This window comes from Chenopodium album, chromosome 22 (genome assembly GCF_948465745.1).
Source record: "Chenopodium album chromosome 22, dcCheAlbu1.1, whole genome shotgun sequence".
NCBI lineage: Eukaryota > Viridiplantae > Streptophyta > Magnoliopsida > Caryophyllales > Amaranthaceae > Chenopodium > Chenopodium album.
Genome location: NC_137855.1, coordinates 15818379 through 15833231, shown reverse-complemented (window position 1 = coordinate 15833231; position 14853 = coordinate 15818379). Strand labels below are relative to the sequence as shown.

Below are 14853 nucleotides of genomic sequence, written 5' to 3'. Positions count from 1 at the left end.
ACTAGGTCGATAGTGAACTCAAAATTCCTTACTGGTGGCATACTAGGTATCTCGTTTGGAAACACATCCGAAAACTCTTCTACAACAGGAATACTCCCATCACGCTTCTTTTCGTCACTTTCAACCTCTTGATCACTATATAGGAACAAAGGAAAACCCTTCTTAACCAGCTTTTGCAGTTGTTTTGCAAAAACAATTCTCAACCCTGAACTTTTCCCACCCCTTTTATACACCACTTTGGTCTCACTTGGGTAGTCAAAGTAACCTTTTCAGCTGCATAATCGATCTTTACTTCATACCTTCCCAACCACTCTATACCCGGAATCACATCGAAGTCATTTAAATCAAACTCAATCAAATCCACCGGGAATTCTACCCCATAAATGGAAATCGGCACCTTCAAAAACAACTTGGAACAACTCCTTACTTCCCCAGACAGAATGGACACATCTAAAGAAACTGACTCAAGACTCTCTAACCCGCGACTTCCAACTACTCTCTTAGAAATAAAAGAATGTGATGCCCCTAAATCAAACAAGACTTTCACAGGCAAAGAACTAATAAAGAAAACACCAATTACCACATCATTAGCAGACTCAGCCTGACGACTATTCATCTCGAACACACAACCCTTTGGGGCACCTCCCGCACCGCTACTAGTTCCAACCTTAGGTGTAGGCTCACTAGACTAGGGTGGTTTACTAGGAGCACTAGACTCTTTTACCTTTCCCTAATTAACGTCGGCTTCTCACTTGTAGCACTCATACTTACGGTGTCCCAACTTCTGGCAATAACGACAAGTTATTGGCTTCCCCTCATTGTCCTTCCTTAGGTGGTCTTTCTCACACCGCTTGTAGAAATACTTCCTCTCAGGCTTCTCACCTCTATTGTTGGACGACTGTCCTCCATTCCCTTTCCCAAAGTTTCCCTTGTTTTTCCTCCTATCTCCTAAATTTCCTTGGTAATTTCCACTGGGCTAATGCCTCTTTTCACCCCCGTGAAAAAAGTTTGGGTTCTTCCTTTTCTCTCAAACATGCTCCAGTTTCCTCCCCATGATTCTGTAAAGGTGGGCTGCACGGCCGTAAACTTCATCTACGGTCTCAAAGGTCACTCCCCTAGCTTCCCTTGGAGGGTTAAGGTTAGGCCTTGCTCAAATCTCTGAGCCTTAATGGTTTCAGTAGGGAATACTTCCAGGGAAAACCTCATCAACTCAATGAATTTGTTGTAGTACTCGTTGATTGACATTCTCAGGTTGGTAAACTCCATGCATTTCTGCTTTCTCAGGTAGGAAGGGTATAACTTCTCCCTCAAGGCTTCCTTAAACTCATCCCACCCAAAGTTTGGTCTCTTCAACAGCTCATCCCTTCTTTGGGCCCACCATAAGTCAGCTTCTTCAGTAGTAAACCCCATTATTCACCCTCAACTCACTTGGGAAATTGATAGCATCAAACAACTTATCAAACTTCCTAATCTAGTTTTCAAGCTAAGGCTGGCTAGGTCCTCTTTTCCTAAGTGTAGACACCCAATTGTGTATCCTTAAAACCAAACTCAAAATTCTTTAATTCTTCTCTTCTTTCTCTTAAGCAATATAGCTTATTCTTTCTCCCTCTAGCTCTTCTTAACTAGCCTTTTACAAAACACCATACCGCATACATTAGTGACATGCTAGGATTTGTTATTAATCTTGTTAGTATCATGCCTAGGATCTTGCTATTATTATTAAGCTTTATTGTTGATATTATGATTATGATGATTGTAATTATGATTATTATTATGTTTCTTGATATATATTTATTTTTATTGCTTGATCACGCCTTTTATGCTTATTTAAAGGAAATTTGTATTTGAAATCACGCCTAATAAGATAATCAATAATTTGGTTTAGGCTAATATGATTTTAATTCAAGTGATCGCCAATAATAGTTTTATTTGTGCATTAATATTCAACCAACATAGATTAAACAGGTTTAGGGTTAACCTATTGATTACATGTTAGTCAGAAAGCGCACATAAATACGAGTAGAATAAAGTAGAGGCCTATTTTATAGGGCGGATTCTTTCTCTTTAAGATTGGATTCGTTTCCTCATCCCCAAACACCAGTCATGGTTCTAGACCTATTGGAGTTGACGATCTCATGGATCGTTAAGGGGTGTAACCTTCACCCTGTGAAAGGTTTACAAGTTCCTAAAACTTGTTGGCGACTCTTTTTCTCTTGTTTCCTTCCCTTTGGACACCATCGTACTTAAGTGTATGATCACAGTGGGGTTTAAGTTTGGGGTAATGCTTGAAATCTTCCCTACACTAAGTAAATAGGTGGTTTAGTTTCAGCAACTCTCTTAAAGACTTCACTGAAAGAGTCAAGGTTAGAATTTCGGTTTTTCCTATTCACCACTTTTGTGATGTTTTCAGTAATATGGGTCAACTTTGTAAGGACCTTCCCTGCTTTGGAACCAGTGTTTCGCGCTTAATTCTCACTTGATCTCTCATCCTTGCAGACATACTTCTTGGGTATAGTTTTCAGACTTATCATACTTAAAAATTAAAACAAGTTCTACTCATATATATAAGCATTCAATTCATTTAGTAACACAAATAAAATAACTTTCTTTCATTAATAATTAACGAAAGTACAACTTTTTCCATCTAGGGCAATTATTGAAAGCATTAACATAGTCATAATTCAATTATTCAAGCAACAATTTCAGCATAGCCATCTTCCACTGGATCATAATCAGGATCATCTCGCCTATCACTTGGTTTAGTCATGAAAGTTGGTTTATAAACACTATAGATTGGAGTAAGGCCTAATGAACTTGACCCATATTTACTTAGATCATTTCTGGGCCTGGAGTATAGCTTGGGCTTTTGACTGGGCTCACATTGCCACGAGATTGGCTTGAAGAAGCATTAGGATTTTTAGCTTGATGACTTTTCTTTGGCAGCTTGGGCACAATTTCTAGGCCTTTTAGCAATATCAAAAGTGGACGTTTTAGAGGTTCATAGCTTGGACTATAAGAAGGAGAAGGGTAATTTTTGCTCCTACCAAGAGGTGGTATGGACTCATCACCGGACTCAACAAATTCGTGGCGTTCCTTTTGATAAGAAAAAGGTAATTGGGCATTCAAGTAGTACATTTGGTCATCTTCTCTCAAGGTACAATTCTTTGAAGCTTAGGCAACTTCACAACTTTCCTCCTAGGTTCATACTTACGCTCCACATAGTGCAAATCCCTCTTAAGGCTAGACATGCTTGCTAACCACGCACTTCCCTTCATTATGGTGCTTTTCATTCCACATCTCATTCTCTTTGATCGCATCCCCATACTTGATCAAAGAGAGGTTGATATCTAGGAACTCTAGGTAGATGGGCTAAGGCCAAAAGAATCATCCAAGGTGGTTGAGTCAAAACTTTCAGATTTTACTTCTCATAAAGGGTTAAGGCCAAAGTAACAATTTTAGTCATGAACTCACTAACTGTGATTCCATCATTTTTCAAGTAATGCAAGTTAAAATAATTCTTTCTCATTTCATCAATCCTTTCCATTTGTTTCATATACACATGCAAAACAATAAATTCAATGCTAAATGACATAAACAATTCAAGTCAAAATTCATTTGCAATAAGCAATTCATTACTCAATCAATCAAGCATAACTCAAGAACACCCAACCATGGGTAATAACTCAAAATTTTGGACCCCTAGACCATACTCTAAGGTGTTTTAACACCAACTTTAATGCACACATAATCACACACAAGTTTCAAATAGTTTCAATTCTTCTTGTTTTTGAAAATAATAATGTACTTGAGTCATGATATAGGAGGTCGAGCCCACATCTCTCAGGAAAGTTACCTACGACGTTAAGGCGAGCCTTTCATAGATAGAGAATCGTAAGCATTATAGGCCTCCGTAGAGAACTCGATAATCCTTTTCTCATTCATCATTCCACAAATAGGAAAATAGTTCTATGTAAAAATAAAGCTTTTGACTCTCACACAAATGCGAAACTCTATCAATCCCTATATGCCGTCTTAAGCCTACCTACAACTTTTATTATTCCTAATTTTAATCTTTTTAGAACCTGGCTCTGATACCACTTTGTAACACCCCCAAATCTCTCTCTACGGAAATAACAGTATAATTCGTATAATTATACCGTTGAGATAGACTTAGGGGTATTATTGTCGCGTGATTACGCAGGGCTACCAAGACTTACTAAATAAAACCAATACTTTGCAGCGAAAAACTTCAATACGCGTCTTTGTTAAATGAACTATAAATAGTAACCATTGTCATTAATACTCATAATTAAAAACAAAGACCAATGTTCCTAATCTAAGTGAAGACATTCCCGGGACTATATATGCTCAATTATTGACTCCACCTGAAATTAGTCAACACTTTGTTTACCATTACGGTAAAGAGGGCGAAAACAAATAAGAAATACGGGTTAGAAAAATATGCTAAGTACGATAAGTGCAAGATAATGTAAACTCAATTTATTCGCAAACATGCTTTAAAAACCAATTCCAATAAGTCAATAATTCGATAAATATGATTTATAAATCAGTTCTCAATATTCTCAAAATAATTCCAATACCTCAAAATAATGATTAATAAAATCAATTATTTTCAAAAACCCAATTTCCTCTTTAAGTGTGCATACCCTCCAAGCTAGTCTCCTACTATTTCAAGGCTATCTTAGAGAAAGAATAGGACATACAAAGTCCATAGTCTTCAATGAATCCGCATAGTGGGATTAATATGATAATCATGCTTGTAAAGATTTTATAATAATAAATCCTTTTCAATCCAATAATTCCAAAATAAATGAAAATCCTTTTTATTCAATTCCACATGCTTCCAAAATCAAACTTTTTAAACATGAATAATACTTTAAATTATTCAAAACATGATATTAAAATCAATACTCAAATTTATTTATCAAAACCAATTATTCAAACATGCTTTTATTTCAAAAATTATAATTCAATTTAATTAATTCAATCATCATAAAAATCATTCAAAACATGCTTATTCAATCTAATCAATTTCAAAGGTATCTAGCCACCTAAACGTACCTTAATCCTTGCTAGCAAAACCACACAAAAGAACCTGAAGAACCTTGACTGAACACACCCTACAAACAAAAATAACTTTTGTTAATATAAGGTAAACAAATAATCAACAATTAAATTAAAAGCCCCAACTTTATGTACATGAACCTTATAAATTATTTTCTCGTAAACATGAATAAAAATCTGATTTTGTATAATTAAAACTACTCATAATAATTTTATTTATAAATCCCCATAATAATAATAATTAATTGATTAAGAGGAGAGAAGAAGAAAATATAGGAAACCAAGGAAAAGATAAGGAAGGGGTGGTGACGGCAGGCGGCTGCCGCGGCTGGTGGTGGTTATCGGTGACCAGCGGTGGCTGGAGGTAGCAGCCTTGGGTGAAGGTGGTGCTTGGTGGTGGTGGCGCACCAAAAGGAGGAGAAAAGAAAAAGAAAGGAAAAAGGAATTTGAGAGAGAATTAAGAGAGAATTAGAGAATTTGGTGTGAGTGTCCGACCATGAATCAAAGGGTATTTATGGCTAGCTCATGCATAAATTGTGGTAGGAAAATGTAGGAAGAATTATGTTAAAAAGATTTAAGAAATTACTTGGAGAAGTCAATAAAGAAATAAGAAAAGTTTTGATATTAAGGTGATTGAGAATAATAAAAATATGGAAGTCATGTTTTCATGAAAAATAATATGGTGAAAATAATTACTTGGGGAATCAAGGGAAATATAAGGCAGGAAAATAAGATGATCAAAGTTTGATGAGATGGAAAAATGAAATTAAGGAAAATAAGATATTTTAGGGAGATAATTAAAAATACAATTTACCAAAATAAATTACCCCAAAATCCATTATGGTGGCCGAAAATTTGAGCTTTCCTAAGCTCATATTTTCGAATCTTCCTTTAGATATTTAGGGAATTAGTTTGATAGTTTTAGGGAATTAAAATAATTGTGTAAATAAAATATATATATATTGTATAAAATAATTTATTAAATAAATTCCAATTATTTACCAATAAAATAACTAAGAAAATCATATTTTCTATACATAGAAAATCCAAAATTCTCAGCCATCATTGGGAATTTTTGGACCTTTTACTTAATTAATAACATATAGTTTTTGCTTTAATTAAAATATAAGAAATATATACGTAATCCGATTTTTAAAATAAAAGGATAATAAATCATATCAAAAATAATTAGATTTCAAAATACTTTTGGCACCAAAATTCAAATATCACTTTGGCTCCAAATTTAAATAGTAATATAAATTACTAAAATACTCTTTTTAGGAAATAATAATTATAAGAAAATACGTATCGAAATACGTGGCATTACACCCATACATGAAAAAAGCGTTATTTATTTATTTAAATTTTTGTCATTTTATCTAGCCATCATGGCATTTTTGGTAAATAAATCTAAACTGTGGGACTCATATATGACTAAAAGTTGTTGATTTATTTACATTTTTTATACTTGATAAACATATTTTCTTCTATACTTTGTTTATCAAGAATATAAACTTATATTTTCTCATTTTTTTTTTTTTATTTCTAAGTGGTCATTATTTTTTTTAACTCCCTCCGTCCAAATATATAGTTCTTGTTTGTATTTTTCACGTTATTTAAAAAATAGGAGGAGAAAGTGGATGAAGTACTTTTAAAAAAAGCGAAAAGTAAAATTATCCCTACCTTATAAAAAGTTTAAGAAAACTCTTATGAATAGTTTATGGAAAGTTATATAACTTATATCCCTAAAATGCTCTTTTACATATTTGCCCCCATTTAAATACAACTAAACTTTATTAATATTTAATTGGCTACAACTAAACTTTATAATCTTACATAATATATATATATATATATATATATATATATATATATATATATATATATATATATATATATATATATATATATATATATATATATATATATATATATATATATATATACATATATATACATATACATATACATATACATATACATATATATATATATATGTATAATACTTTATCTCTCTACTTTCTTACAACCCCATGTAAATTTATCTTTCCAATATGTATTTATTTCTTTTTATTTGAGTTTCTTAATAACCACGAAATCAACCTAAAAGGGTCGAAGTTTTGGAGACGGAGGGAGTACGTAGAAAAATTAAAAAGTAAGTAATGGTTTTTTTAGGTATGTGTGTATTTTGTATGAAAAAACAAAAAAGTACTCTCCCCGCTCCTTATTTACATTCCTGTTTTCCTTTTTAGGTATTTCAAAATTACATTGCTACTTTCCTTTTTTAGTAAGTAAAGCTTTACAAAATATCCCAAATTATCCCTATTTTTCTGTTTTGTAATTAATGTTTTCTCTAATTTCTCAGTTCTCACTCTTATTTTCCTATTCCCACTCTTATTAATGTCTTTAAAAAGTTCAAAATCCATGTGCATCACTTTAGATGAATATGATTTGTCCTTTCATTTTTCACCAAAAATGTTATTGGTCCTTTTTTTTTCAAAGAGAAATGTAATTTAGGGACGAAGAGAGTAATAGGAGGAACATTTTTAAACACCCAAAATGGTATATTTGCATGAAGTACTAAATTAAAAGTAAAATTTAATCCAAGTCTAAACAAACAGTGGACCACCAGCACATGCAAACAATATTTACTTCATTAATAAGGATATGAAATGTTTGTGAAAAGTCGATAGTTTTTGCTACAACATTTTCTGTTGCTTTGGTGGTCCAATTCTCACATTTTAGTTCCAGACATCAACAATTCTCTAGCAAAATCCATATCATTCAACTTTTCCTATCTTTAGTATTACAAAAAATGTTAATTTTACATTTCGTATATCAATAAATGAATAAATACAAAGAGGAAACATACAATACAAAACCTCTATGCGGCGTTGCCAACCCAGCAACATACTAACCTCTATCCTTCGGATAGCAAAGAATGATGATATTTTCTAATAAAAGAAGAAAAAATCCCTACTCGTATATGAAACTTTTTACAAAGGAAAACAAAAGCCTAAAGGTGAGGATCTTTCGTTTAGATGTATCAACTCAGTCCATTACTAGGCAATTGATTCATTTCAATCCCACGTTCCCAATCTGAAAACGTACCGAACTTTTCAGCTTCTCTAGCAATCAAGATATCACCAGGGAAAAAGCGTTGGCCGAAAACTTTAACAGCGAAACGTGGGATTATGCCAGCAACCGGGACAATAAGAAGACAAAACCAGGATGACCACTTGCCCATTGCATAGAACATAGCCCTGTAAAAAAAAGGTACTTGAATTCAGTGATATGTTATTATTTGTTAACATATTACACATATTATTAGAAAAAAAGATTATATAGTACAAGGCTCGCAAATTTGTTTTGTCAAAATTGATGTTAACCATAATCATAATCTATTTATCATTAACCCAATGACTCATATGAGCTCTCACCCAGATGAGATAAAAGAGGGAGTCAGATGTTTGCAGCCCTACTTTGAAAAGAAAGTCCAAATTAATATCCAAAATATGAAACACAGTAGCAAACCTCGCCCCAAAACTCTTAAAAGTACATGGGCAAAGCTCCTACAAAGAGGGTTTGAAGAATGTTGTCTGTAACTTTTAGCAAGATAAAGCAACAGAGGAAGTTTTTAAGCAATTATTTTTTAGACAATATCAACATGTCATGACATTAATTAGGAAACTTGACAATTATTGTGATTCACGGGGCAGGTGATATCCAAAACAGATTTTATGAAACCCAGCTATTATTGCAATATCTACATAATTGGTGAAGCAGCAAGCATGCAAGTTATATTATGTACAACAGTGCAAATATAGTTCTGAAGAATTAGGGAAGAGAATTTACCAGTAACCAGGCAAGACAGGAATGGCATCAATGACAAGGACACAGATGAAAGTTGCAAATATAGATCCCCATATCGCAGCATGCATGATCCAGTTCCACCTTACTACATCCATTGCCAAGTGCAAATTGACTACTATTACAACTGCAATTGTCCAGATGTCACCAAGGGTAGAAGCATCAATGTCGGTCTTCCAATATGCAAAGAGAGGGAGAAAGAAGACAGCTACACTTTGCCACAAAGTGTCAGCCATAGTTAGCCAAAAAAGCCTTGGGTTGTAGCATTTTTCCTTCTGTCCAAGTTCATAGAGCTTAGGGAACTTTAGAAGGGTTTTTCTACCCAAGTCCTTGTCGAGAATTGCAACTACAACAGTAGGCACAGCACTATACACAACAGAATACAATACACTGCTCCATTCTGTAATTGCAGTAGTCAAAGTAAACCCAGTATAGATAGTGTACCTGTACAGGGATGAACATGAGTTGGACTTCATTCATTCATATACCGTTATTGGACTTCAACAATAAAAAAGGCGAAGTACTTCACAACAAATCTTACCAGAACATAATAATGACAAAAATTGCATTTCTATAAAAGTTGTATAATATCATATAAGCCATTCTCTGATAATTCCAGTGTCCATGAACCAACAACAGCGTCACCAAAAAACGAAATTGTCCCATTGAAAAATCTGAAGACATGACAGCTTGTCGGCCTTCTTGTCCACTTATTCCTACTCCCACATCAGCCATTTGAATCATCGATACATCATTGGCCCCTGAAGAGTTTTTTAGATGAACCCAAGATAAGAAACAGAAACCAAGAATATATCAAGTACTATTACTTTTCTAATAAATGTAATTGTATGCTTCCAGTAGATACTAATAACATAATAGGGGAAGGAAAAGAAGAGAATATAAAATAACTTGCTCCATACCATCTCCAATCGCAAGGGTCATGTCATCAGTTCTCTTCTTTATGAGGGCAACGATTCCTGCCTTTTGCAATGGAGCCACCCGGCAACACAGCACAACATCACATTTACTGGCTAACAAGAAAAGCTGCAGCAGGTGAAAACCACAAAATAAGACAAATCAGAATATATTCACCTTTGTGACAAATGGAGCCATACATAATAATCGTAGGTTAAATATTGGAGAAAAAGAACTAGAGTTATAATTATCTTACCTCCTCCTCAAGTTCAGAGTCCAGAACATAAACAAGACTGCTACCGTCAATAATTAAGGCAAGTTGAGTTGGTCCAGAAATTCCTTCATTGTCAATAGCACCACCAGATGCTGTTGACATATTATTTGACATATCCAGAGCCTCACGCAAACTCCTCCTGCATGATTCCTTAGAGTTTTTATTTATAATAATCTGTCTCATTCTGCCTGTGAGTAGCTTTGAAGAATAGCCAATTGATATAGCCGTTTCTTGCTTGTCACCAGTCAATACCCAAACTTTAATACCCGCATTTCTTAAAGATTCTATTGCTTCTGGAACACCTGGCTGCAGTCTATCTTCGATTGCAGAGGCACCTAATATCGTCAGATCCTTTTCGATGTTGCTAGCAACCTTGCGAAGTTGAGCTGCCCTTCCCATTATAGCAGTACTTGCAGCCTCATAAGAAGACTGCCACCGCTTAAATTCAAGATGATCAAGCTCCTTCATCCCAACCACAAGTGTTCTCAAACCCACTGTGGAGTAAGAATGAAGATGGGCTTCTGTGGCTTCCAATACATCCGTATTTATAGATTTATCAATCACACTAAACATAGTTGTATCAGCACCTTTCACAAAGAATTTCACTGTGCCATCAGGACAACCCAGAATAACAGACATCCTTTTTCGATCACTATCAAATTCATGAAGACCCAATACATCAAACCTGCTCAGAAGGAAGAAAATCATCAGAGGCAAAATTTTGTAGTGGTATAAAATGTAAAATGCTAAATACACTGCTTTTTCATGGATTGATTAACAGTGTCTATATTATCTGCTAGCACACTGTCGCTTTGTACCTGTCTGACAAAAGAATCACTGGTAATAATATGTAACATGACATTAATCATGAGAGAAAGGCATGTTTATAACCTTCTTATGAATAATATGAGCCTATGCCTGAATCATAATTTAACATTGACAGGTGGAAAAATACAATACTCTACTGCATTCTGACATTGTATGCTGAAATAAAGCAGAATATTGACAGCTATTATTCACATGAATGCATGACAAAGTAGCATCAAAAAGCAGAAAAAGACGAGTGGTAAGGGTCTAAAATCACCTTTGTCTCTCTCCTTGTACATCAATAACTATATGGCCAGAGGTTCTTTCCACAAGCATAAAGCCATATGCAGCAGCTGCAAAAACCAATGCCTGCTCATCAGGAGATTCGCCCTGGTAATCTACTGTTTTCACCGTGGCATCAGTTGAATTTGTCACAATAGGTACAATTGTATTGCAGGCTGCTAGCGCAAGGAAGAAATCGTAAACACGTCTTCCTACATGAGTGTCATTTCCACTCTTCACCAACTTTTGGAGATTAGGATCAACTCTGACCTTTACCTTTGGTGTCAGGACCTGCCCATCCACTAAATTTACCAAGGAACAAAGAAGATTGATTAAGATACAAAGAGTCAGTTTATTTTACACTTCAAAATAAGTAATACTCCGCACTATGTAGGACTGATATTAAAGATTTACCTTCAATAAAGTATGCAGTCTGTTCATCCGGTTCATCATCTGTCAAAATTCTGTAATCTGTCCCCCATATACTGGCACATTTAAATTCCATCTTGTTTTCAGTCAGTGTCCCAGTTTTGTCAGAGAACACATACTTTATTTGCCCCAAGTCCTCATTTATATTCAAGGCCCTACACTGAAATGGTTTATTCGAGACACTATCATACATGGAGGCGTCTCGATTCATGAAGTAAGCCTGACCAACCCGCACAAGCTCCATGGATATATAGAGTGAAATGGGAATCATAATCTGGAAGACAATAACTGCCATGAGAAATGTGAAGAATATTTCCAGGCCTATGCCATAGTAGTTATAATCTTTTGGAGGACCCCTATTGTACTCCTTTTTCCGGTAATATGGTGTCTCATTCACTTCATCCATGTGATGCCTTAGCCATATGCCAAAAAGGGTGGACACTATGGTGCATAGAGCAATAAGAAAAAGAGAAAGCAAAATGATTTCTTGATTCATTTGTGTCTCAAGGCGGCTTCTCTTAGATGGGGCTCCAGCATTATTAAGCATAGCTTTAGTTTCACGCCCAGCGTATACCACAACTCCAATAGCCCAATCAGTATTCTTGAGCTCACAACCTCTTAAAATGATATTAGAAGGCCCTAGTGACATTTTCTTCCCATCTACCTCCATAATTCCCTGGAATCCATATACATTCCTATTGGGCTTGTCGCACTTGATTAACCCACCAACCTTCTCCTTTTCTGGATTCTTTGAATGGGTTTCCTGTTTTGCATATCGTGTTTTTAAATTTGACTCTCCATCCAGATTTATGGTCTGCACATAAGCCACGCCTGTTGGATCACTGGTTGACAGAAGCACTATATCACATGGAAGAGTTTCATTTGAAGAAATCTTTATCACTTCACCGACTTGAATATGCTTCCACTTTTTATGCTCAAACTTACCATTGACCAATATTGATGCAAGCCGATTGTTCTCAACTCTGTCAGATCGGTGCCTCCTAAAATCCTCAAATGCATCCTTAATAGCTGAAACTATCAATACAAAAGCTAAAGGCAATACAGACGCACCCCGACCAAAGACTGCAAGTTGGGGTAACTGGTTGAGAACAGCTATAATAAGGAAATAAATATAAGCTACCCGATGAAACTGCTCAAAGAGATTCCGTGGCAAGAAGGTGATGATTGAATACTTCGAAGTGCGAATAGTATTTCCAGCAAATTCAAACTTCTCATTTGTCCTTTCTGGATCATTAATATAGATAAATCTTGCATCCTCCTCATTTATCTCCCTCTGGGACAGACCCATGCCTTCGGAATCAGCTGTCCTTGATCCATATCTTACTGGCCTTGGGTCCGAATCAGCATAATTCACTTCCCTCACAGAATTTGCAGCAGACCTCCAGTTGTATGACTGAAAGCTTCCCCGAGATGAGGAGCGCATAAGAGCATCATTCCTTGCTGAATGTTCAACAGCAGAATTCGAGTCTGTCTCGTAAACAGAATCAGGAGCTCCACGAGAAACAGACTGATACGATGAAACACTCCTTCTAGACGAAGAAATCAAAAAGGGATCATTATTTACAATATTTTCAGCTTGTTGGCTGGATTCCCTCAGTGAAGGGGATCTCAAACTACTCCCCATAGACAATGAAAACAAAACCGAGTCACTCTTCGACGAATTCTGAATTGGTCTATTATAATCCATCCCAAGAACAGACTAAGAACTCCCTAGATCAATCGTCAACAGATCAACAAACACGGCAGCAGGAACCGCCACAAAATCACCAGAACTCCGAATTTAAGGCAACAAGATCAAAAACGTCGATTCGAGTTCATGATCTAAACACCATAACCCCCCTCTCACGCCTTAAATAGTCAACTATACTCAAATTCACAAATTACCCTATACCCAGATGCTAATTCTTCACAATAATGCTATTAATTTAACAATTAACCCTCTAAATTAAGAAATTAGGGCTAATCAAATCAACACCCTTACACAGTTACACCTTCGATCAACTTTAGTACAACAGTACAAAATTATACTCAAATTCAGGAAAAACCCAGTAATTATACTTCAAACTTAGTACAAAATCCTAACAAATTACACAAATAAATTACAAGAAAAAAGCAGAATTCAGCTCAAATTACAGATTCTAGCTTACAATGGGTTGTGTGAGAAAGAACTTACTTGTGAAGAGAGAGAAATTTAGAGAAAAGCCATTGTAGAGGTGAATAATAATAGCCTTGTTATGAAGCAAAATCCGCCATGAATAAGAAAATTCAGAGGTCAATGGCATTTTTAGAGAGAGAAAGTTGTAATAATGTAGAGAGAGAAAGAGTCGTAATGGGTGGCGACAACAGCCAACCTCCCCTTTGTTTCAAACATCCATTGAAAAGTATTTGGAGTTGTTAGTCAAATTCTTTAGAGAGAGAAACTAGAGAGAGAAGTTGAAGTTCCAAGCTGTTTCCAGAAGATCAATAATTTTACAAGAAAAAGAATTAATGGGGTGCTTCAATTTGACTGGAATTTTAAGAATTCAATAATCATGATTTGAACATTTTAAACAAGAATCTTAATAATTATTTATAAATTATAATGGGTTAAAATATTATTGCTGTTGTTTGAATAATTTGGTGGATATTTATGGAATTTAAAATTGGAGAAAATAAAAATGAAGGTTAGCTTTCTTCTTGTAAATTGTAGTGTAATTGATGAGTTTAGATTGATGATTGATTTGATGGGTGCAGGAGTGACTAATTAATGAAGGTAGTATGAACTACCCAACTATTTCAAAATGCCGTGTTTATGTGATTTTTTTGGTGTGAATTTTAGATCATGACTTGGACAAACATTCAATGCTACTCCGTATGACTTTGTTCATTTGAGAGTAATACTCACGTTAATACTCCGTTAGAGGTGTCAATTCGGACTAAAATTATCCTTTTAACTCGAATCGGGTCTGTTCGGATCAAAATTATCTTTTTAACTCGAATCGGGTCAAATTCGGGTCATGGTCTATCGAGTTCGGGTCGGATATGGGTCGAGTCAACTCCAGATCGGTTCACTTTCGGTTCGGATAAATTTGGATTGGGTTTAAAATAGGTTTAACCGAATAACTTCGGGTCGGATGAATTTGGGTCGGGTTGATTTCGGTTCGGATGATTTCGGTTTGGTCAAGTTCGGT

The 14853-nt window shown here is 35.1% G+C and overlaps 1 protein-coding gene across 2 annotated transcripts; it reads right to left on the bottom strand.

The window, feature by feature from the left end:
• Positions 1–7813: 7813 nt before the first annotated feature.
• Positions 7814–14388, bottom strand: LOC145605320 (phospholipid-transporting ATPase 1-like). Of its 2 annotated transcripts, XM_081661356.1 has the most exons (8): positions 13857–14387; positions 11648–13212; positions 11229–11535; positions 10127–10829; positions 9876–9999; positions 9497–9716; positions 8941–9399; positions 7815–8348 (listed from the first exon to the last, which is right to left on the bottom strand). In XM_081661356.1, the coding sequence occupies exons 2-8, from the start codon at positions 13104–13106 to the stop codon at positions 8132–8134; spliced, it is 3489 nt and encodes a 1162-aa protein (XP_081517482.1). In that variant the 5' UTR covers positions 13107–13212; positions 13857–14387; the 3' UTR covers positions 7815–8131. The 2 variants fall into 2 exon arrangements, with proteins under 2 accessions (XP_081517481.1, XP_081517482.1); XM_081661355.1 differs by having other exon boundaries at positions 7814–8348; positions 11648–14388.
• Between the last annotated feature and the right edge of the window lie 465 nt (positions 14389–14853).